Source organism: Miniopterus schreibersii, assembly GCF_964146895.1.
Source record: "Miniopterus schreibersii genome assembly, chromosome: 2".
Classification (NCBI taxonomy): Eukaryota; Metazoa; Chordata; class Mammalia; order Chiroptera; family Miniopteridae; genus Miniopterus; species Miniopterus schreibersii.
The window spans coordinates 149,311,465-149,336,087 of NC_138102.1; the positions used below are offsets into that span (position 1 = coordinate 149,311,465).

Sequence of the window (24,623 nt, forward strand, 5' to 3'; positions counted from 1 at the left end):
TCACTGCCACCAGTTCCATCACTCCCAAGAGGTCTCTCATGCTGTTCCTTTGTAGTCAAACTTTCCCCCTATTTGTATTGCCTGGCAACTATTGACTTGTCCTTGGTCCCCAGAGTTTTGCCTTTTCTAGAATGTCATATAAATAGAATCACACAGCCTGTTGATTCTGGCTCCTTTTCATTTAGCAGAATGCATTTGAAATTTATCCATATTGTTTCATGTTATCAACATAAATGTTTTCTGAAAGAATGGTTAGAGCAGGTTTTCAACATCATAATTAGCGTGAGTGGAGCATATACAGGTTTGTAAAAGTTTAAAGGAAAAATATACAGGGTTGAATAGTATTCTACCAAGATTTATATTCACCTGGAATCTGTAAATAAATATGACCTTATTTGGAAATGGGGTCTGTGCAGATGTGATCAAGTTAAGATGAAGTCACATTGGACTAGGATGGGTCTTAATCCAATGACTGGTGTCCTTATAAAAAGAGAAACATTTGAACACAAAGACACACAGGGAGAATGCCACATGACAACGAGAGCAGAGACTGGAGAGAAGAAGCTGCAAGCCAAGGACCACTAAGGTCTGCCTGCAACCACAGAAACTAGGAGAGAGGCATGGAACAGACCCTCCCTCAGTCTCCACAAGGAACCCACCTTGCCGACACCTTGATTTCAGACTTCAGGCGTCCAGAACTGTGAGAGCTGGGTTTCTGTTGCTTGAAGTCATTCAGTTTGTGGTCATTGGTTGTGGAAGCCCTAGGTAAATGGTATAAAAAGGTCTGAAGGTATTCAGCATTGCTTTCAAGGTTGCTTCCCACAAAGCCAAGGAGCCTGACTGGATACAGGACAGATGAAGACCAAGTGCCTTCATGTCACAGTTTTGCCTTATGATGAGCTTGACTGAATTCTAGAGCCAAATAGTAATAAGATCATGGGAATTGACAGATATTATCTATCTCAAGTATCAAATTTATTAGTAGTAACTAAAAAGTGAAACCTGTTTTTAAAATATGTTAAACAATGTAGAAACTTAATCTTTGCTTCCCACTGACTAATTTAGGTAGTTCATTCAAAACTACTATGTTTTCATTCTGAAAAAAAAAAAAAAAAAAGTTGAAGTTGGGGAGGGAGCACCTTTCATCAGTCTTTTTATTAGCAACCTCCAGAAGATTATAGACTCAGGAAATTAAGTATTAAAATTTAATTAAATTTCCAAGTCACATGAAGAAAAAAGTTAAAAAAAGTAAAGGAAATCTACATTCCTTTAGAGAAGAAATCTTCTGAAGTACATTTTAGTCTGCTGCTTGGATTTTAGATCAAACAAATTAAGAAGTATTTTAGATAAACAAAAGGTATATAACATTTTGATACTTAAGATATAGAACCAAAAAATAAGAATGAATGAGAAAATTAGTCACGAGAAAATTAACAATTTAGACAAGCCAAGAGAATGGATTTGTTTTTCTTAAAATATATCTAAAATATGTATATATGATTTTGATATCATTGATTCAGTTAAAAATATAAATTAACTTGTAGTAATCATGAAAATCTGTGATTCTCAAACCTGGCTCCCTATCAGACACTCCTGAGCAACCTAAAAAAGATATTCCTATACCTCACTTCCCAGAATCTGGTTTAGTAAGTCCGGACTGGGGCCCAGAGAATCTATTTTATTTTTTCAAGTTATCCAGGTTATTGTGATGGGCAACCAGGTTTGAGAATTACTAAGGTGGATAAAGCTCTCATAGAGAGAAAGCTTTGATCTCCTAAAGCCTGGAGAATTAGAGCTTAGGTCAATCCAAGGTCAAATACCAAAAGCAAAATATTAGAATAGATGTAATCTAATACTTAGGGTCAAGAAATGGAGGCAGGGTCCAAAAGGGAAAAGCAGAATCCATGGTGGAAGCAAGCTTCATGAGACAGGAAGGGGGGTCAGAAGGCCAGTGTGGAATCACAGCAAGAACACAGGAGAAGATTGTAAGGCAAAACACAGGGAGCCTTGTGATTCAGAATTTGGGGTTCAGTCTGGCTCAGGACTCGGAGAAGGCTTTACTTGTATCAGACTCTTGGCTGTAGAGTCATGGTTTTATGCAAATTCCTCTATTAGTGTATCAGCTCATTCACGGTAAAACTAGTCTCTTATTTTTCAGCATCTAGTGGCTTGTTTTAATGTCTAACATTAAACTGAGTGATAGTCACTGACATCTGCATAAACTGAAGTTATTATATTTCAATATAATAATGCCTGTGTGGAGCGCATTCAAGCTCACATATGTGTCTGCCTGTGTGTATACTTTTTTGCAGAACCCTTCAAACATTGAACTGCTGCTTAACAAGTAATATTTAATCCATGATATGTGACTTATAATGAAAACCTTCTAAAAATCAATTTCAATTTTAGGTAAATTGAAAGGACAGTTGCTATTTTTTGGATAACAGTAAGACATTTATTTCTTTATAATCTGTTTTCATTCATAGAAAGGACAAAGCACAGTCCTATACTACTCCATTGAAAAAAACGATAAAAAATAACTAAAAAAATCAATATTTATCAGTATCAAAGAAATCTACTATCACCTTTCTTGAAATACAAAGAAACAACAGATGTGTCTATATCTATATAAAGTTTAATTAAGAATCTTGCGTCTTAAAGCAGATGATATATTAGTTAGTTTGACAACAGTTTAAAACGGATGGTCCCAGTCAAATTTGTACAAGTGTATGAGGAAATGAAAAGCATGAGTTATCAGTGTATGAGAGAGTTTAATCTACCTAATCTCTGTCACGAATTTAAAATTAAACAAATAACTTCCAAAGTCTGTTTTCTTCTTACCTTTCAGAACCATTTTCATGCAAAATCTAATCAGGTTTGCTCCTTATTACCATACATTAGAAAATAAAAGGCAAGCATGCATTTGGCAAAAGATTTAGTTGTCGCTTATATAAAAATGCCCAACATGGGTCATACTGCAAAAGGAAAACCCCAAAGTATAACAATGAAAACACAAACATTTGTACAGAAGGCTTAGAGAGTATTCATTTCCCTAAAGTATGAAGAGATTTTGTTTCTTTTTCAAATAATTAAATATTTTATGAAATCTGGTAATGCTCTTAAGACTGTTGACATACTTTCACTGGGAAATCATCTATTTCACTTATTTTTTAAAAAGTTTCATTTTATAACAAAGAGTTAAATGTTAACTAATGAAATATTGATATTTTCATAACTAAAGCTCTAAACATTTACACATATAGTACAAAAATTATACAAATTAAAAACAGGGGCATAAAGTAGCAAGAGATCTGTTTTGCTTCCTGTAAATATTTTTTTATGAACCTATAAGGTATCCTTTCTAAAAAGATAAACTCTTTCTCTAATTAGCTCGCAAGGTTGTGCTAATAAAATAGGATTATACTTCTCGAAGCATCTGACATTGCACTATTTCATGAGCCATCTAAGTCTTATTACTCGATTTCTTTCACATCCACACTCAACCACATTTCCGTGCACACCATGAAGAATGAAGAAATGTGCGTCTTCCTTTCCCAACTTCTAAAGACCTAAAGCACCAACACTTGGGAGACTTCACTGGACAAACACATTATTTGTCTCCTCCTGGCCTTTCGGTTTTGCATACCCTTCAAAGTACCATTAGCAACATATGGATTTGGTATTTTTAGTCAGTTTTCGGTATTGCATTGAAGCAGGAAATGAGTTTAAAATTAAATTTAAAAAATTAAGTAATACTGTAGTTTTTCCAACCTACAGGTGATTTCTTGATCCCACACCTTCAATAAAGATAGGTTTTTACTTAGAAATGAAGCACAAAAACCAAGATACTAGAATATTATTACATAATTCTGATACTTACTTAACTGTCTTTTATTCCTAGCAGTATAAAGACTGTTTGTCACATCTTGATTAAAAAATGGAAGCCCTCTACTTTTCAAAATTTGTCATTTCACATGAATAAATACAGCAATATGATACTACTCTAGATAAGAGCTATGATTTTTGAGGTTTCAAATTGATGATAAGAAACACATAAAATAATTTCAGAGTAAAGTACAAAAGTAAAAAAAATCTTCATATGGTATGTTAACTTTACTATTAAAAAACTAACTTAAAATATTACTGATCCTGAAAATCAAATATTTAGAAAATTACTTACTTTCAAAATAAGAATACTGATGATAAGTTCTAGAATTTGGTTTTTAATATTCAAAATCTTTCAACTGATTCAGTAAAATGATTTGGTCATGGGATTTATGTCCAAATGTTTCAGTTATACTCTATTCTTTTGAAGAACAAAAAATGTCATGAATGATAGGGGGCCATTCAAAAATATGCAGGACCCAAAACAGAGAGGATAGTACAAGAGACTGTATTACTCTTACATTTACCACATACAATCAACATTTCAACCTCTATTATATTTCACAACTTGTTATTAAATTTAAAGCACCTGTGTATGGTGATTTTACTTTCACTCTACAGCCTATGGAATTGAATTGAACACTGTAACTTGTCCCATTGGATTAAATCATGCAACGGTCACAGAATCAGGTTAAGTGGTTTATAAGGCATATTGGAACGAGTTAAAAATCATTTTATATCCATTTAAAAGCTTATTCTTTTGGATGAAGGGGTTCCTGAATGCCTCAGTCATCACATGTGTTGTAAATCAGTTGGATAGTTTGTTAAAGAATAACTTATTTGGCTTAGGATGGAGCCGCAGGAATTGAAAGGATCTGTAGTCATCGCAGGAATGAAGGGTGTCCTCTGAGCTGGCGGGAACAGCAGCCGTCACACCACATTCAAAATCCCAAATGGACAAGGGTGCCAAAGGCGGGCAGCAGCAAGCCGAGAAGACTTGGTAATAGGGCAGATGTACCTACAAAGTAAACCAAAAACGCGTATAATATTTCATTGATAACAGTCACTGGTGTTCGTTTACCCTGCTTTGGGGAAGGCCAGAATATATAGGCCTGAGTGCCAGTGGTTCCTTACACACACACACACACACAGCTTCTCTATTCTTTGGTCATTAAAGAAAAAAAGAAATATTTGATGAAGGATTCTGTGTGAGAGTACATGATCTGTTTATAAAACATGTTCATAGAAATCATTTAAGATGATAAGATCACAAATGTTTATGTTTTCTCTATGACCGAACAGTCCCAAATTCCTACCAGAAGTTGACAGATCAAAAAATATATATAAATAAGTAAAAAAAAAAAAATCTATGTGACATGTTAAAAAAATAAGATAAAGAGATGATAGTAAAAATACTAATGATGTTATCCAGGATAATGACATCACAGGTATAACTAAATAGATCTTGCATGACTTCATACCCCAGTGGTTTTTAAGACATTTAGATGCTTATAAAGTGATTTCAGAAAAATATTTTGGATAATTGTAAATCACCTATTCAGAGTTAAAGAACAATTTCCCTGAGATATTATGTTGTGAATTAAAAAAAAAAAAGATGTAATATGTTACAGAATTATTTCACACCTTAGTTAATGATTACATCAAGAAGGGCTTTTCCTGTCGTCAAGCAAGTTTACAGGTGTAGGTTCTGCCCACACTGGAATTCTTGAGAAAGGGGTGAACAGTGGGACCTACGATCGCTTTCCACTCTCCACACCTATGAGGCACCATCTTCAATGAATAAACTTCTGGAATGAGTGACGGGCTAAAAACCACAGTCAACAGCTTGTAAATACGACAAATTTGTGTCACGTTTTAGAAGTTTATCTAAAAGACTAAATCGTTATTATTTATCATGTTAACAGTGGCTGAAAACATCCCTTTCTTTGGCATATTGCTCTTATATCCAGGAAGATTTGGGGAATTTCTCTCGAACTCTGGTCATTAAAAGCGCACACATCTCCTGTGCGGTAGAAGATGATGATGTCTGTCTATCTGCATGCATGCAGTCCGCCATCGCCCTGTCAGCAGCATTCGCTGCCACATGGAAAACCTCATCAGACACAGATAAAGTGGTTCTTAGGAATAAGCAAGATAGTAAAGATCAAAAAGTGAGGGCAGAACGGGAAGGGCAATATAAACAGCCTTCAAATAGCTGCTTATAGCCTCATGAACGCAGATGTTGCAGGAACATTATCAACAACGATCATAACCCTGATCATGACGATGAGAGCTCCTACTTGCTGCTCTACAGCCGCAAGACAGACAATTTGCTGCCCTGTATATACATTTTGACATTAACACAGCAGCCTAGAATGGCGGGTCTTATTACCCCGATTTTATAGATTATTTAACTCGGAATTTAGGTGAAATGACTTGTCACGGCCAAGGCCAGCAGAGAGGGCAGAGCCAAGACTAGATGGCAGATTGGCCTGGCTCCAAAGGCCACCCTCTGTACCTCTCTGCCGCTCTCTGTAGACAGCTGTGGAAAGGGACCAGTTCCAGAAATGTAAAGACGCTACACCCTGCCCTTCCTGTGTCGAGGAAAGGCTCAGAGGAAAAATGAATGCCATAGGCACAGCCCCTACAGCTGTTTCAGACCTTTGTTTTGCAGTAGTATTGTGCCCTCTTATTTTCTACACAGAGATATTAAAAATATGCCACCGCCCGCAAGTTATTGTGTTCCGATGAAGAATAGTGTACCTCGACCACAAGCAAAAACACACACAAAACAAAACAAAACAACACATGAGTTTTCGATGTTTGACCTAATTTGAGCGATCCGACCTGGAGACCTCTGTCTGAGAATGACTGCAGAGTCTCAGCGACGCCCTGTCCTTGGCCACAAGTGACATCAGCAACGCGCACTCGGTCTTGTACTTGCCTGCCTGTGTGGGTTGGCTCAGCACAAGCTGTGGCCGCGAAAAGAAGCTCAGTCGACTGTGGATGCCATTTTGAAGTTTTGGTGTTAGTTTGAAAACCAAACACAATTTCATAATTTGTGGCTTCAACATCAGGATATTTGATTTATTTTAAATAAACTCTTCATGTTTATGTGTGTTACATTTCATTTCTCTAATGGCTCCAGCTTATGTAATTGTGGTCTTCATCTCCAATTCTCTTCCACATTCCAAGTACAAATCAGAGACCTGACTGAATTGCTATTTAAAGTCATTTGATATGTGGGATAGCCCTATATTCTTGAGGAATTTTCAATATATATTGGTTTTATACCTAAAAAAATGAATATCACAACACTGCTATCAAACATAATTTCAGTACTTACTTGGTAGGTAGTAAATGCACATTTTACTTTTTACATATCTACTGAATGTCAAACATGAAAAAATCATGAATCATTTTTCCCTGTCTGAACAACTGTGAAGCTATTTTAGAGTATTATAGCTCTTCCACTGGATTTTCTTAATTTTTTAAAAAATGAAATTGCCCAGACTTCCTTCCTTTAGGAAGGATTTCTGATATAGGGAGGTATATATTCAGAAGAAAAATTTCAAGTAAAAGTTAAGCAATGTTTAACAATCTCTGCATGTTTCATGATAAGTAGAGAGCTGCGGATGCTTACATTTAGGCACCATGGTCCAATCCAAATTCCTACTTCTTTGCTATTGCTGATGATGCCATAATACTTGGAATTTTATCCTTGCCATGTTGCTTTTTGTGTTCACAACTGTTAAAATCTTTAGACTGTGAGCAGCTTCAGGACAGGGAATATATCCAAATCGTATTTTTAGCTGTGTTGACTAAGTTCAATATGAAATGAGAACCTGATTTACAAAGTTATAATATGAATAATTCTTCCAGCTGTATGCCCTGAACCTCTTCTGATTACAGAGCACGAGGCGGGAGAGAAAGCTAAAGTGTGGGACAACGGGGTTAAGGAGGATGACAAAAGGAAACCACCGTGACCTTGATGTGTCTTTCCATTGTATACGCTCTCTGTGGCACAATCTAACTTTTAGGGACCTGGGGCAAGGAAGGAGTTACCCATTCCCATTAATGCTTTTCCTCAGGAGATAGTGTTTCTCCCCCTAGCAGAGAGGTAATATTAAAAATCCATAACATCAGAACGGCATTTATTTCACTGCTCACCCCAGGGGTCTTCTACCTTGTCCTGGCAGGATGGCACTTTGGATTCTTCCAAAGTCTCTAACTGGCCCTGGGTGGAGGGCAGGAAGGGCTTTGAGGAGATGATTGACCCCCTACTGCCTAGAGGTATATTAGGTGGATATCAGTGGATGCTTACTGTTAACAATTCTTGAGTTCACTAAAAGTCCTGCTGGGAGTGGCTAGTGCTTTGTGGTCAGTGGTGCCTCAGACCTTCTTCACTCTTCCCGTCCATCGCTGGGAAGACCCAGTTGCTAAACTGTCCTCCCCTCCTGCTGGCCCTCAATCCTATTCATCCCCTCTTCTCCTATCCGCACCTCAGAAACAGAACTCATCGCTGCTTTTCTTAGACCCTCCCTGAATTCTTCAGTAGGAACTCAAGCCTCATGTGGGATGCTTTTCCTTCCCACTTCAGTGGTGTTTCACAACTACTCTGGGGAGTGTTTCCTTGCTGCGTCCAGTCAATTACAGGTACCCGGATACCTGTCAGACTACAGGTATGCACTTGGTCATTGGCTGTTTAGGTTTCAACAGAACAAATGGGAAAATATGAGGATCAATAAGCAGGCCACTGTCATAGTAGGAATGTACAAGTAAACTGGGAATAGTATCAGGGGGCTCCAGGGCCAGGCAAAGCAAGTGAAGTCCAAATTCTGCCTCTGCCTTCTATTGCCTAGGTAGTCTTGAGAATATTATTTATGCCTTAGTTTCTTCAACTATAAAATAGACATAATGTATCTCAGAGCTTTATTGTAATAATTGAGATGTCCATCAATGGTTCTTATATATATATATTAGCAGCATAACCTTTCCTCAGAAGCACTTATATGTGGAAGCCCATTACTGAACTAGGAGGGAGAGGGAATGTTTTATTCCAAGATGGGTCTGTGGCAGGAAGCTACCATATTTTGCCTCCTTTCTCTTCATGCGGGTACTAGTACCCAAGCCCATCATCCATGTAATGTGTGGGGCTCTGCTCATCACAGTTTAAAAAACAGATGCTTCATGTAGATCAATTCAGTAAATGCATGAGTAGTAGAAAACTCCGGTAAATGTAGAAATTTATAGTTTGAAGTTTATCTCTTATTATAGGCCTTGTTTTTACCCAACTACTATTTGAAAAGTAGTTGGGTAAAAAGCAAAGCAAAACAATAGATAAAGTAGATGTCCTCTGTACATAAATTACAATTGAGACAGACATGTGTACTTTCTGTTTCCCAATCACACATGATGTCTTTTTAGATCACAAACATTCCTGGAATGCCCTTTTGCCTACCAACATTGTGCATATTGAACTCTTTTGGAATAGTCTAGCTCACGTGTAATCTCCTGTGTGATATGGGAGTTGAGACCCTGCTTTCAGTAACAGAAACCCAATTGAAGAAAGAGCCGATGTACCACTTTTGGACAACTAGAGAAAGTTTACTGAACACCCGTGTCTTCCGTGCTTCTGACTTTCATCTCTTCCTCCTTTGCATATTACTTCACACTCTTAGACTAACTTCTCAACATACACAAGAGCACCAAAATCACAATCATATATTCTCACGAGTAAAGAGATGATATATTTTTACCCCAACTCCAATGAGAAAACTTTCAAGGAAAGATTCTGATTTGCAAAGTCTGGGTCACAACACATCCCCAGACCAATTACCGTGGCTGAATTAATGGACTTCTATGATTGAACTAGCTTGGAACAAGTCCCCTTTTCTCAACCAATTCCTGTGCCCAAGGAGGCAGGGTCACTTAAGATGTCAATTTTTATTCTGATCTTAGGTACTCTCTACAGTACTCTTCACCGTGAAAAGGCTGTGTGGATCTAGGAGCAAAAGAAAGATTCTGGGAAAAGAGTACAACTAAAAAGTGCAAATTCACACTGAGAGTTACCAAAAGCAACAGAATAATTTTTATCACCCAAATTTGTTGACCATGGTAAGCTTTTGTCAAGGAGCATGCCACAAGAATACTGTTCCATTCACAACTTTGGACAATGTGTTTTGTGGTAATTAGGAAAGTATTTATAACCTCTTTAACTTGTTTTCCCCAATTGCTTGAAGCTAATCAAGGTAAGAAAAGCTACTGATCTATTTAGCCATTGAAGACTTGAAGAATATTTCTGTAAATTACTCAGAGTATAGGAGCCATTTTTATGAGTAATCATTGAGAGCTACTCATGATAGGTACAGCATTAGAATGTGTAAGGCTAGAAACTAACTTTTTTTTTTTGGTGCTGTATATAAATATGTATGGTTGTATTTACTCTAAGATCTGGAATTTAAGCAGTGATAATTACTACATAAAGAAAAACAAGCTAAGAAATTTAACAAACTACTGTGGCTGGGTCTATGTAAGGTCAGTATTTCTGACTTTATTTATTTGTAGAGGAAGGCCCATTGGGAGTTTGTAATTTTATATATTTATTCAATCATAGGAATTTAGTTTGAAAAAAAATAGTAAAGGTTAAGAGCTTTGCTTTGGATTTAGCCTAACCACTGGGAAATTCTGAGTTGATCTTTTACTGGTGTACTCTCAGGAAATTATTTAATTGTGTCTGTTTTCCCATTCAGTTGTTGAGGATTATATGAGAAATGGTACTTGTTTTCTTAAATTTTGGGAGAAATGCATGAAAACAAAGATTAAAGGAGGGAGTGCTCTTTCTTCCTTTGAGATACTGAAACATAAACAAAGACACTTTTAAAAATCCATGCCCTCCAATTTTCATACAGAACTTTACATTTGAAAAATGTGAAGCCACTGAGACAAAAAACAAATATGTTAAAATTTGCCTTGGCTACTGGGATTTTACAAAATGTCTGAGACAAAACAACCTGAGAATTTTATTGGTTAATTCATTTCTGGAATTTTCATCTTGTAGTGACTCTTCTGACTTGTATATTTTCTCTTGCATGATTTCCTCCTACCTAGATTCCCACCCCATTTTTTATCTTGTCTACATGTTATCCACTGAAATTACATAATAGAGTCAAGGTGTAAAATGCACAAACTTATGAAGTAGAAGAGCTTTACTTTCTTGGAAACTAGCATAGAATTTGTAATAAAACTCATACAATTCAGTGAAGTTAATGCTAAAATTTCCTTTAGGCTATATACCAAAATTATTTTAATTAGTCATCTAATGCTTATTAAAAATTAAAAGAGGTGTCTTTTTATAAAGTTAGTTGGGTTTGTTTCAAATAGGTCTCTTGGGGAAAATTCTAAGACAGTTTTCAACCTTATATCAATTATTATAAGCATTAACTACCTGCCTTTGACAAAATGAAGTAATGGATATTTACCCCAGTTGATTTTAAGACTTTCTGGAAAAGAAAACAAAAGAGAAATCAGAGAATAAAATGGATTTGACCTTTGAGGTACAGCAGCTATTTTTACATTTGATGATTGTCTTTGCCTTTGGATACCTATTTTATCATACTGTCTGTATGTACCAGCTTCTTTATTTTGCTTTTGATAATTTTATCTCCTTGTACCTCTTTGAGATAGCAAAATTCAAAGTTATATGGAGAAGAAACAAACAGCTTAAGATCTACTTCTAGTTCTGCCAATAGCTAGTTGTATAACTCTGGGCAAAAGAGAATATTTGGACTCAAGATGTGGCTCTGAAGCTGGTGTGATCTTTGGCTATTTTACTTGTCACGGATGTGGATTTTCCTTCTGTTAAATGATAGGCTTCAATGTTCTAAGTCCTTAGGTTCCTACCATGGCCATGAGTCTATGATTCTTAGCAAACCATATGTGTTTAAGAATATCAAGCATTGAGCCATAAAATTTGCAAACACATTTGTTATATTTCCCCTTATTTATGATAATCAAAGTTGATATTGCTTTATAAATATACATTAAAAGCTTGATCATATAAGTGACAGTGGCTTTGATGGGTTTTTCAATCTGGTAAAACCCACTAATCTTGTTGCTCCTACTTGTTTGGCAATTACAAACCCATATGCCAAGCAAAATAGATTTTTTTTTGGCAGGGGTACATGGTTTGCTGGCAGCTTATCCTAGCAGTTGTATTCGTTCCTTACTGTTGACTCTGGCCCTTTCCCTCTCAGAAAATGTTAGATTGCCAGGATGCATTCCTCTTTGCAAAAGGAGCAAGCATTTCCAATAGAGTAAAGACCAATTATTTGCTGGGAAATATAAAAGTAACTTCTAACTGACTATTGGCTAACAAACGCATGCTCACACATGCTCAAATAACCTAATTTTGACATCATTTGGGGGCAAGATGAGACTATAATTATGAGGACTTTTAAAATCGGCTTACCTACTTCTTTAGAAATGCAAAGTGATGCTTCACAAAAGCATGAGATTGAAGGTTAGCAAGAATTCTACTGGAATGCTACTGGCCTCACTTGAGTGTGTGACCTCTCACAAGGTACTTAAACTCTTAGAGCCTTCATTGCCTTATCTATAAAATGGAGACCATAACACTTACATAGCAGGATACTTGTGAGAATTAAATGAAAATTGTTTAAAATGCATAGGAAAAGCCATCTAATTTTGAATTTGAAATACAAAATTTAGTTTTTTCATTAAAAAAATACTTTCTTTAGCAAATATTTAGTGAGATTATACTGGGTCTGGGGGAAAAAACAACAGAAGAGAAGCAGACCTCAATGTTTGGATCCTAATTCTATAAAATGTGCAACATACATGTAATGGTTTCATGGACTTATTGTCTTTCCTCTTCTTATACAAAATCTTTAACAAATAATATTCCAGTTCTTTACTTGTGATTAACTCACAAACAACCAGAGCCAGTTCATTAGATCAGATCATCTCGGCATTTAGCTTTGGATACGGCCACAGAACTTTCTTACATGGACAGCCCCAGCTTTGTGGAGTACATCAAACTACCACCAGGATCCATCTCTCTCAGCCCAAGGAGAATGGTCCCTCTTCAGGGCTGGGCTTGAGGGACCAGTTGAGCACATCTGTGAGTAAGACTTTCTGGACATTTTTAGGAGCTACAGATGGCCCATTGGGTGTACTTAGAAATGAAAAAGGACTATTCCCTGCACCTTCCCCACCTCTCACATTGACACACTAGCTCGTTTGATAGGCAGCTGGGATTTTAGAGTACTGAACAATAAAAGCTAAGAGTAAAACGAATTGGTCACGACAGTCAATTTTCCTTAAATTTATTATATCTAATCGAAAAAAATTCAAACTAAGGCAAGCAGATAGATATGTCTTCCTGCAAAGCCCACTGAGTTCTTCTCAGTTCTTTTATATAAATTTGAGTAAATGCTCTTTTTCTGATTTTAACAGTCATGTTCAAGGTCATGATGGGGCACACTGTTTATTTCTAGGTGAGACTATGCTACCCTATCATGTGGCTGAATAGCATAACTATTCATTCATAGAGGGTCTCTTTTATATAGGCATCCCTAAAACCATAAGAAAGATGACATATTTTTAAGAGACATACATTTGCATGCTTATTTCTAGTACCAATCTTTGTGAGAGAAATCATTCCCTAGTTCTAGGAAAAGGTAAGTATATTGCGTTTTAAATTTCCTTAGAACAGCAGGCCCTTCAAGAAGATGAGAGCTATGGGATGACAGAAAAGCCTCTGTCAATCCTCTCAATTGGTGCTATGAGCCCCAAAGTGGAAGTTGCATCTAGTTCATATGGCTCCTTGTGGGGCTCTAGTGAGCAGCAGCCATTCAAGTGGCTGGCCTACCTAGGGGTGATTTCCATTTCAGATTCTGGTTTTATCAAAGTGTAGACTCAGATTAACTTTAATTTAAAATTTATCCCTGCTTCTCTCTTTTTTTAAAAAAAATATATTTTTATTGATTTCAGAGACAGGAAGAGAGAGGGAGAGAAAGATAGAAACATCAATGATGAGAGAGAGTCATTGATCAGCTGCCTCCTGCACGCCCCCTGCCAGGGATGGAGCCCGCAACCCGGGCATGTGCCCCGACCGGGACTAGAACCTCTAGCCCCTGGATCTTAGGTTGATACTCAGCTACTCAGCCATGCCAGCCAGGCTCTGCTTCTCTTTTTAAATAAAATGTTCACCTAATGATCAGAAAAATCCCCAAATTTAAATATACAGGTAGTGATAATATGAGAATAATAAAAAAGACTTTTAAAAAAAGTATTTAATTTACTCATAAGTTTTTTGGACAGTCTGACCCATACCATATCATCAACAAATATCTATCTAATGGATTGTTTTTATTTTACCCTTATTAGGTGCTTACTCTGTCCAGGGAAGTTTGGAACATATTATTTTGCTTAATTCTTATAATATACAGTTGAAGCATGTATTGTCATCCTCATTTACAGATGAGGGTCCTACGACTCAAATTTTTCCACCTAGGACAAGGCAAAGTGGATATTAAATTCAAACCTCATTCTAAGCTCAATGCTATTTTTTTCTACTCCACAGATGCTTCGTAAATATCGTTTAATACGACCAGAGAATGCAGTAATCCAATCTTCTTCAATACAATGAGTTGCTAGTCGAAAGTTACTGCCAATATCTAAACACCTCTATAACTACAAGAACTCAGGATCCTAGCCCCTCACTGGTTTTAGGCAGTGATTAGAGGCACAGCTACCTTGGAAGCTTGCCCAGGGTAAAACTGGGGTAAAAGTCCTCTTTGATCTTTCTTGATAAATCTTTGCTTTGGGGCTATAACAAATGAGTGACTCACCTGTTTGAGGGAGCATTTTGGTATTTAAGATTTTTCTTCCTACTGTGTTCCTGAACTCATTTGTTTGTCAGACCTCAGGGCCTTCCTTCAGGACCCAGTGTCATCCATCTATCAACAGGGATTAATTGGTGCCTCAGTGTGTCTCCATGTGACATGAAGTTCTTATAAGGAACTGTCTGAATGCATGGAATCTCTACAACGATTAAAAAGATCATAACCAGATGAATCTCTTCTCTTTTACTTCCCGGGGAGAAACTATTTCTCAGCTGTTTTAACAACAATCTGAAGTGTGTAAGGAGTTACTGACTGGAACACAATGTTGATTTTTCTAAAGAATTTCTAAGAGTCTGTGCTTGTTCAGCTGGATGAATTTATATCTCATTCAGAAGATATAAAATAATTCCAATCACTTTGAATGAAATTTGCATGGAATTTCCTTGGTTCTGTTTATATATTTTTCAGAATTTCTTTTCCTACCAGAAAGCTCATTCTTAGTCTAATTTCCGTGGTGGTAAACTTTGAAATTTTAAGTTCTTTTCAAATTCTTCTTGGTTTCAAAGAAGTAGAATAAGATTTGCTTTCATCACTTTTGCAAGAAGTTTATTTTTTTAAAAAATCAAGAAAGTAGTTATTCCTTGCTAACTACCAGGAATTCTGAGAAATTTTTTAAGAAACCATTTTGTTTATATTGAACCAGTCAAATTTCCAAACAGTGAATGGAAACTAAAATTCTTCTTTCAACATCTCTATTTCCACCAGTAGTGCCAGTTTCTAGTCATTTCATTATAAAATTTTGAGACTCATTCACTTTTCTCTCTTCAAAATTTGTGTCTTGTGCCTTTGTGCCTCTTGACAATGGATTTCATACAGAGGGACTCTTAGATGTTAATTGATGATGATATGCTAGTATGTTTGAAATAACATAGGCATTGAGAGAAACATTACAAAATTTGGAAAAAGTTTGAGAGCAATGATTCTTTTAAAAAAATCCTTACCCAAGGATAAGTTTTTATTGATTTTATAAAGAGAGGAAAGGAGAGAGGGAGAGAGAGAGACATGGATGTGAGGGAGAAACACTGATCAATTCCCTCCAGTATATGCCCAACTAGGGCAGGGGAAGGATGGAACCTGCAACCTAGGTATGTGCCCTACTGGGAATCGAGCCCGCAAACTTTGGTGTACAGGACAATGACAATGCTCCAACCAACTGAGCCGCTGGGCCAGCAGCAAGCAATGATTCATTTTTCACATACTCTGCCTTGCCTGGACTGTCCTACCTGCTGTTTAGCTTACCTGGTTTTTCTTGGTTGGAGTTCAGAGTTTGTCACAGGGCCACTTCTCTCTCCCTCCACACTCCTGGTTCCTATCACTACTTTTATAAAAATTTCCCATGCTTCTACATTACTTAGCTCAGTTAATGGTGTGGATTTGCACTTAGTTATTCACAACAGAAAATGCAGAGTCATTTTCAAAATGTTTTTTCTCCCTCACCTGCAATATACCAACTTGGCCACCAAGTACAATTGGTTCAGTCTCCAATGTGAATCTAGAATCACTCTGCTCCACTCCCTCTACTGCTTCTGCTTTCATAATTCAGGACTTCATCACCTCTTACTCAAACACAAGAAAAAGTATAATATGAAAAGAAAAATTATAATAGGAAAAGAAAGAAAACCACAAATTCAATTTGCCCCCTTTTTACAGTCAGACTATAACCTATAATCCAACTACATCCTCCCTATTCTCCGTTTTGAATCCCGCATTACAGATTCACCGAGTGAGATGCCAGTTGTATGTATTCTCAGAGCTGACATTCACTTCCTCAGACTGGAATGCCCTTCTACCCCCTTTATGCCTGGAAAATTCCTGCTGATCTTCCAGATTCATCAAAAGTGTCATCTTTTGAAACAATTACTTCCCCCTCAGTGCTTGTTTCTACAACACTTAGCACATGTGCTGCAAATATTTTTTCACCTGTCCTAACCTCCAGTGAGTTTAGGGCTTCTTGACAAGAGACCTTGTTTTCACTGAGCTTCAAACTTTCAGGGACTGAGACTTACTTGACACATGTTTGGTGCTCAGTGCAGTTTTGTTGAATGAGTTAAACTAATGATCAAAATCTTTTTTCATTTCATTCACTGATTTGGATATTTCCCTTCTGCCATAGACCTACCCAGGAACTCCCTTTCTCTACGCATGTTCCAGAAATACTATTCCTGAGAAAAAGTAGTGTAAGAAATTAGTTTCCCTACAACCCCCCCCCCCCCCACCGTGTGTTTGTAGGCTCAATTTTAAACAATCATCCCATCTAACTAATATCCACTAAAGTGCTCAGTTCATAAATGTGAACAAACAAGGTCTTTAATTGATTTCTATATTCTGAGAATGACTTTGTTTGTTAGTTATAGGTGGATTTTATAATACAGATCAAAAAGAAAATAGAGTTCACCAAGAGAAATTAGCTGCACATTAAACTTTTAACTGTTTTTTTTTCTCTTGTGAGAGTTCTGCTAATGAAGGTGTGAGATTTACCACCTTTCCTGTTTCCTATAGTGATTATGGATTATTTTAAGTTGAGAATGTGTTTAGAATATAATCTTGAACCAGCAAAATGAGGATATTCCTTTAAAGGACATACTTAGAGAATAGTTTAATTTGACTATAAATTGGTGCTTTAAATATTTTACCTTTGACTTAGATGAATTTTTCCTCCTGTAAACTGTCTTTAATCATATTCTCACTGTGATTTTCCATCTTTTGTCTGGCTAACTTTGCCTCATACATCTCATGTTACAGGAAAAATACATATTCCAGAAAAAGAGTCATTGCCAAAAATTCTTACTTGCTTTTTAAAGAAATGCTTACAACCAAATATGCCCTATGAAATATTTATAATACTGATTTTACCATTATCTGTGCCAAATGCCTTCTTCTCCCAAAACTACTGCTGTAGTTCCTAGCATAATTTATTATACATTTTATTAATCTCAAATTTTAGTAAAATAAATACTCCTCCAGAAAGAATAGTAGGGATGTAAAAGTATAATATAATTTTAAATAATCATATAATAATAAAGAGCTTCCATTATTTTCTACTTTCAATCTTTCTCTATTAATTTGCTTTATATTTTAGGTTTTTGCTTGGATTACAATCTCTTTGTAATCTTAGAATTATATGTGCCAGTTCTCCATTTGCCATGAAAATTATTATACTAAATATGCCCTCTGTGAATCACAGATGCCTTGGCAGTCTGTGAATCTCTGAGAATACTGAAAATAATGCTTTCATATACATAAAATACAATATGTAGAGTTAAAAGGAAATAGACTTTATTGAAATGCATTTGTAAAATTATCAACAAAGCAAATGCATGTTTATTAATACATTAAAATTGTGTGCTTATTAGCACATTAAATAATAAAATCTAAGATCAAGTCCAATAAATATGTTTTTGAAGAAGTGATATTGCAACAGCTGAAATATTATATGAGAACATCTGTGATTATAATAGGTGATGGTGATTTGTTGCTTAAATTTATATTTGCAGATAATAATCCACTCCAGTTAGAAATTAGAGAAAATTATAATGCATTTTTTTCTCATTTGAGTTTCAGGAATTCTCAATTTCTAGTTTATTCTCAAGTCTGTGAACCCCTGTCTAGATTGTGGTCATAAGTGGGTGGCTGAGAAAGGGCAGAGGACATTAGTTTCCCTATAAATTAGGATCATTAGGAAAGAAGAACTAAGAGCCAGGGCATTGGTAGGATCATCTACACAGACGTTGATATCCAAAGAATTCCCAACTCCCAGGCACAGCTGGGCTTTGAGGCATCTCCTATGGGCTAAGGGTCTTGCTGAGCTGGTCCCCTGTAATTTATAACATCCGCCTCTCTTCCTGCTTCATGGCCCTGTGACCAAGCCTGGTGATTTGCTTTAGAAATGAAAGTCAATTACACGGGGCGTGGAGTGGTAGGTTATAGAAGAATGACTACCGGCTGGAGAAAGTCATTCTCTTGGAATATGTTCTAAATGATTTATTTTCTCTTGGTCTGGCTTGTTTTGCAGAAGGTGTCTGTAGAAAGTACCTCTGGAATGTCTTTTGCGCCATTGCATTGCTTTCATACTGTGAATAATCTACCAAGGGGCCTGGCTTCTAGCCTTACCCAATTCTGGGAAGTCATTCTGAGACCTAAACATTCCTTCATAAATCACTAATGTTGGTCCCTAATGTAGTATCAAATGGACCATTTTAATATGTTGATATATCACTTTACAGTTTAAGTGTTTTATATTCCTTCTTATTATAGCATTAAAGGTTTCCAGATCTATTTGTGAGAAATTTCCAGGGTTTTATTTTTAACCATGACAAAACCATTTTCTTTTCTAAATGGTTTCAAATTTATGTTACAGTGGGTAAGTGTCAAACCTCAGGAGAGAAAATTTAAAACCCAACTCCCTCAGCACAAACAATTGTCTTTATATTTTCCTGAGAGGGTTGTGAATTTCAATGTAGCCTAAAATGTTTAAAAGGAAAATTAACTTTGAAATGGTGTTTTGATGCTTAAGGTATATAACAATCCAAGATAATATAATTAATTCATTTATTTGTTGCTCTTATTTCAGGAGATAATATAAAGTAATATCTTATGATTTGATAAGAGGTGCACCTATCTTAATAGTCCTTCCTTAGGATCATAGAATATTTAAAATCAGAATAGATATACAGAATAGATAAGCTTATATAATTTTTTGCCACTAATATACCAAAATTCACAAAAATGCAAAATAGAGTTTACTAATAATTAAAATTATACATATAAGGTATGCCATTGCACAGGGTTATTCATTTTCTCATAACTAATTAATTAATGCAAAATATTATGACCCATCACAAAATTTGCTAAAACTGTATAATGACATTCTACAAAGCTTGGTATTATGCAAACAAGGTGAAATAAACAAATTACTATTTAGTAAAACTGAAATTTTGCTTATACCCCAAATTCAGAAAAATAAAGCCTATCTTTGAATCAAGGTATTTCTCTTAGGACCATTGGTTCATTTTCTGAAACTTCTTCAATGTAATTACAATCTTCAAAAAAGATAAATGCTTTCATTTACAACCCCCTTTTCCAAAGCACTAACTATATATGGGAATCCTTCTCATTCTAAGTTCTAATTTTAGTTCCATCAGCAATATTCTTTCTATTTTCTACCCTGTTAGTACCACTTCCTAAATTTAGAAAAGACCACCAAATGTAGCTTTTGAGGGGAAAGGTATCTCATACATTTGAGTATTATGGAGTATCTAATCTAAAATATAAAACAAAGCAAAACCTTTACAATTTTCTTATGGCAATAATGCCTTAAAGTGTTTCTTAAACATTCCTATTTCTTATTTAAATATCCTTTAACAGTAGTAATGTCAAATATACATTTTTAAGGATGAACCTGTGTTTACTGACTTTGGATCACAGTTCTCTCAATTTAATTTATGGATATAACCTTTGGACGTCTAACTTTTTCAATGTCATAAGTCCTTGTTTTAATATCAGGATCCACATTGATGACCATCTCTTGCTACTTCAACAAAAAAAATAATCCTGCCTACATTTTCTGGTTTTGAAGCTGACTTTGTATCTTTCCTCTAACTTTTCATCCCTCTTCTTACGCATTTTTATGAAGCTGCTCTTTGACTGAGCTTCTTTTTATGGCTTTCCCTAGGTCCATGCTTATTTACCTCTTTATCTAACTCTGAATATTCAGGAGAAATCTTTTTATCTCCGCTTGCTCACCAATACACTCTCCATTTTTTGTTCAGATGTTCACTTCTCAAGAAAGGCTTTCCCATCCCCAGCTCAGCAGTAAATCTTGATCACTGTGAGGCACCATGGAAATGCTATTTTAGGAATTGAGGGATAGACTTGTGATCCAATTCTGGACAATATGGGGAAGATTTCCTGAGAGGCTTCTGGGAAATGTCCTTCATTTTAAAATAGAACTACAAAAAGACAGATCCCCTTCTTCTTTGGACAGTATCGGGGCTGCATGCAATAATTGCTAGCACTGCTGCACCATCTTGCAAACACAAAAAACGATGAGTCTAAGAATGAGGCTGATTATGAGGCCCCCCATGTGGAGAAAGGAGGGGAAACCTGGTCCTTGATTATATGTTTGAGACACTGATTTCACTAAGGCCTAAAGGCCACCTATCTCTCAAGCAATTCTGAATTGAGGGTTTGTCACTGCCAGTTGAAAATATTCTAATACATACAAACTCTCTGTTCATCTATTCAAATTATTCTTTAACTAGCAGTAATGAATCCTTGTTTCCCTTGATCTCTTACTCTATTAACCATGTAATTTACCAACTCTGGGCAACACCAACAACCATCTGCTATCTCCATTTCCATACTCAGGCGGCATGTGTTGCAGATAGTTATATAATTATGCCAACTGGTTCTCTGACAAATTTGTTATCTGACCTCAGTTGGTGTCTCAGTTTTGCTAGATGATATATATATTTTTTAAAATCTGTCTCTACTTGGCTGTCATTAGGACATAAATTAACATGTCAAAATTTGAACTCCTAACTTTTCTTTTCCAATCATCTATTTTCAGTAATGATTCTGTTACAGTAGATAATTCCGTTGGCAATTTTAATAGATGATCTCTGTTGGTCAATCTAAATTTTTTGAGTTGTGTCAAATATTTTTCATACCCCTTAGCAAATCATCAGAAAACATTGCTGGGCCATCTTCCCAATAAATCCTGACTATAACTACTACTTATTTCTTCTTCTGTGACCACACTAGTCAAAACTGCCTTCATCTCTTGCTTGGACCATCACCTTTTGGCTCCTAACTTACCCCCCCCCCCCCCGTTCCCAGAGATTCTTTTCCCCACCATTCACAAGATTCCTACTTCCTTCCAAAGAATAACTAGAATAAGGCTTGTAAAATGTAAGCCTGATCATGTCACTCCTTACTGTAAAATGCTTCAATGGATGGCTCCTCATCACACTTAGAGAAAACTCCAAAGTCCTTAACCAGGACCTGTAAACCTTGTTAAGATTCAGGTCCCGTCTACCTCTCCGGTCTCATTGTGTCCACTCTCCCCGTGGCTTTCTCACCCAAGTCACATTGCTCTCCTGGCTGTTTCTGAAACATCTCAACATATTCCTAGTGCAGGGCATTTGTTCTAGCAAGAATGATTTTCCGCTCAGATAAACTACACTGACCGTTCCCTCACTTCAATGAATTCTCTTTCCCACTGTTATCAGAGCAGGCTTTTCCCACTGCTCTTATTGAAAACATAGGCCCTAGGGAGCCCTTTTCCCATCACTCCTCACCCATCTTCCTCTGCTTTACTGCTTTACTTTCTTCAGTTATATTGCTCCTATTGGACAAGATATTACATTTTGATTAACTGATATTACCTTCTCTCTTTAGAATTTAAGCTCCATGAAGTTTGCTTAAAGAAATAAGACTTTCACCCACACTATTTTATGTAAGTTTTTTCTTTAAATTACCAAGGACCTTGTTATGAGCTGAATTTTTGTCCCCTCAAAAATTCATTTGTTGAAGCTCTAACACCCAATATGTTAGAATGACTGGATTTAGAGATTAAGTCTTTAGTTAAAATGAGGTTATTAGGGTAGGCTCTAATCCAACATGACTGGTGTTTTTATAGAAAAGGGAAGGACATTTAAAGAAGATGGTCAGCTACAAGCCAAAGAGAGATGCCACAGAAGAAGCCAAAACTGCCCACAACTTGATCTCACACTTCCAGCATCTGGAATAGTGAGAAAATAAATTTCAGTTGTTTAAACCATCCAGTCTGTGGTATGTTGTAGGGCAATCCTAGCAAAATAACACAGACCTCTAAAATGCCAAATTCAATACCTTTCTTTAGTCCTTAACTTTTTCAATCCCTTTTTAATTTTTACAATTCTGAAATAAATTATACAAATTAGCATGTTTAAAAATATAATTAAAAACAACAACAAAAAACCACCTGTATACTTACCAGGTAGGCAAAGCAATAACATTGTTACCACCCTCTAAGCTTCTTCCTGGTTGCCCTCTGTCCCCTGCCCTGTCACAAGGCAACCCTGTATTGAGTTTTGTGTTAATCATTTTTGGGGGAGAAGTTCTACTTATGCCACATATGCACCTCTTTAAACATGGCATCATTATTTTCTGCTTTTGAACGTCATATAAATGGACTTACATCATATCTATTAATCTATAACTTTTTGTTTATGTGTACTGTTTGAAAATTTTTATTATAAGAATTCAGACTTGCCCACTTCTCACCAGCTCCACTGATTCCCATTTTGTGCTATCTAATGGGTTTTCTCCAAAAATGATCTTAAATCAGATTGCATCACTCATCATCTCCTGAAAGCACATCAATGTTTTCCCATTGAACACAAAATAAAGTACACACTTCTGACAAATCCTGTAAGGATGGAGTGAGGGAGAGTTAGAATGAGAGCAGAATGATATGAGTCTGAGATGTATTCAAGGCCAGGCCTTGTGCTCTTTGATCTCTGCAACCCATCCCACACCGCTACTAGTAGCACTGGCCTTTCAGCTTCATGAACATGGCAAGCTCTTTCCTGCTGTTCCCTGTACCTGGGACTCTTTTCCCTGCTTTTGTGATACAGTTAGTTTCTTTCCTTAAGATTTCAGCCTAACCATCACCTAAGTAGAGAAGCTTGACCCGATCAACCTATTGAAATCAGTTCTACCACTTTTATTCTCAATATTAGCCACTCACTTTTTTTCTTATAAGCCTTAATGAACTTATATATAAATACTTTTATTATTTGGTGATAGTTCTTTATTTTCTTGATATCCACTAGAATGCAAGCTTCAGGGAGGGCTGGCCAATTATTGTCACTAATAACCTAGCAGAATGCCTGTCATCTTGTTGGTGGTCAGTAGACGTTTATTGAATGAACCAACTTTCTGGAAAGCAAAAGTATTATGAAAATATGTAACTTTTTAAGAATAAGTTTTATCTGTCAGAGGAAATAAACTATTTGTGCATTACAATATAAACTATAGCTCCAGAGGCTGTATTTCATAAACAAAAATTAAGTAAGTCTTGAAAGATTATCTTTAATATCCTTTTCTATTCTTATAATATATTTCACGGAAGAATTTTCCAACCAAATTAATTCTAAGTAAATGAACACAAAATAATATGATGGGGCTATTGTGTAAAATTAGTAGCAGCTAAAAGAAACCCTGGGGAAGATCCAGAAAACCCAATTAGTTTAGATATAGAGGTGCTATCCATGGCCTGACACTGTGGTAAAACCTGCTTCTAGAACCAGTGCCCAAAGCTCCTGAAAGATAAGTGAGACTCTGGGAATGCCCCACATGCTCAACTCCAGGAGCAAGCCTGAGTCACTCGGAGTCAGTTACATTAACAATGATCTGGGCACAGAGTCACCACTCAGAGCCAAATTTAGAGACATACAAAATATCACTTTGTTCAGATATTTCTCCTCCACGTTCATGTTTATTACAAAACTAAGAGTACTGAGTACAGCTATACAATTGGAAAAGGTTTTGAGTGGATAGTCATGATTCAGTGTTAATGGAAAGACAGCATGTATGTTAGAGGTAATTTTAAATGTAAGCTATTTGTCAGCTTAGAAATACATAGGTTAGATTAAACCGCTTGAACTCTGGAGTTGGTCCCACACAAAATGTAGTAAAGGAAAACAAAATAGTGGGTTATTTCAAAATAGCTGGAGAGACAGTATTTCCTTAGTGATAATATTTGATTGTCCCATACTCATAAAGATAAAATTTTAAAATTATGATGATGAACTTATAAGAATAGCA

The 24,623-nt window shown here is 36.1% G+C and overlaps 1 protein-coding gene across 2 annotated transcripts in view; it reads right to left on the minus strand.

Annotated features, from left to right (window-relative positions):
• Positions 1 to 2,438: 2,438 nt before the first annotated feature.
• Positions 2,439 to 24,623, minus strand: part of CNTN1 (contactin 1) — a 266,848-nt gene continuing 244,663 nt past the window's right edge. For both annotated transcript variants that reach the window (XM_081131031.1, XM_081131032.1), the window contains one exon: positions 2,439 to 4,903. In XM_081131031.1, the coding sequence (XP_080987157.1) occupies positions 4,827 to 4,903 (77 nt within the window). In that variant the 3' untranslated portion in view covers positions 2,439 to 4,826. The remainder of the gene's footprint in view (positions 4,904 to 24,623) is intronic.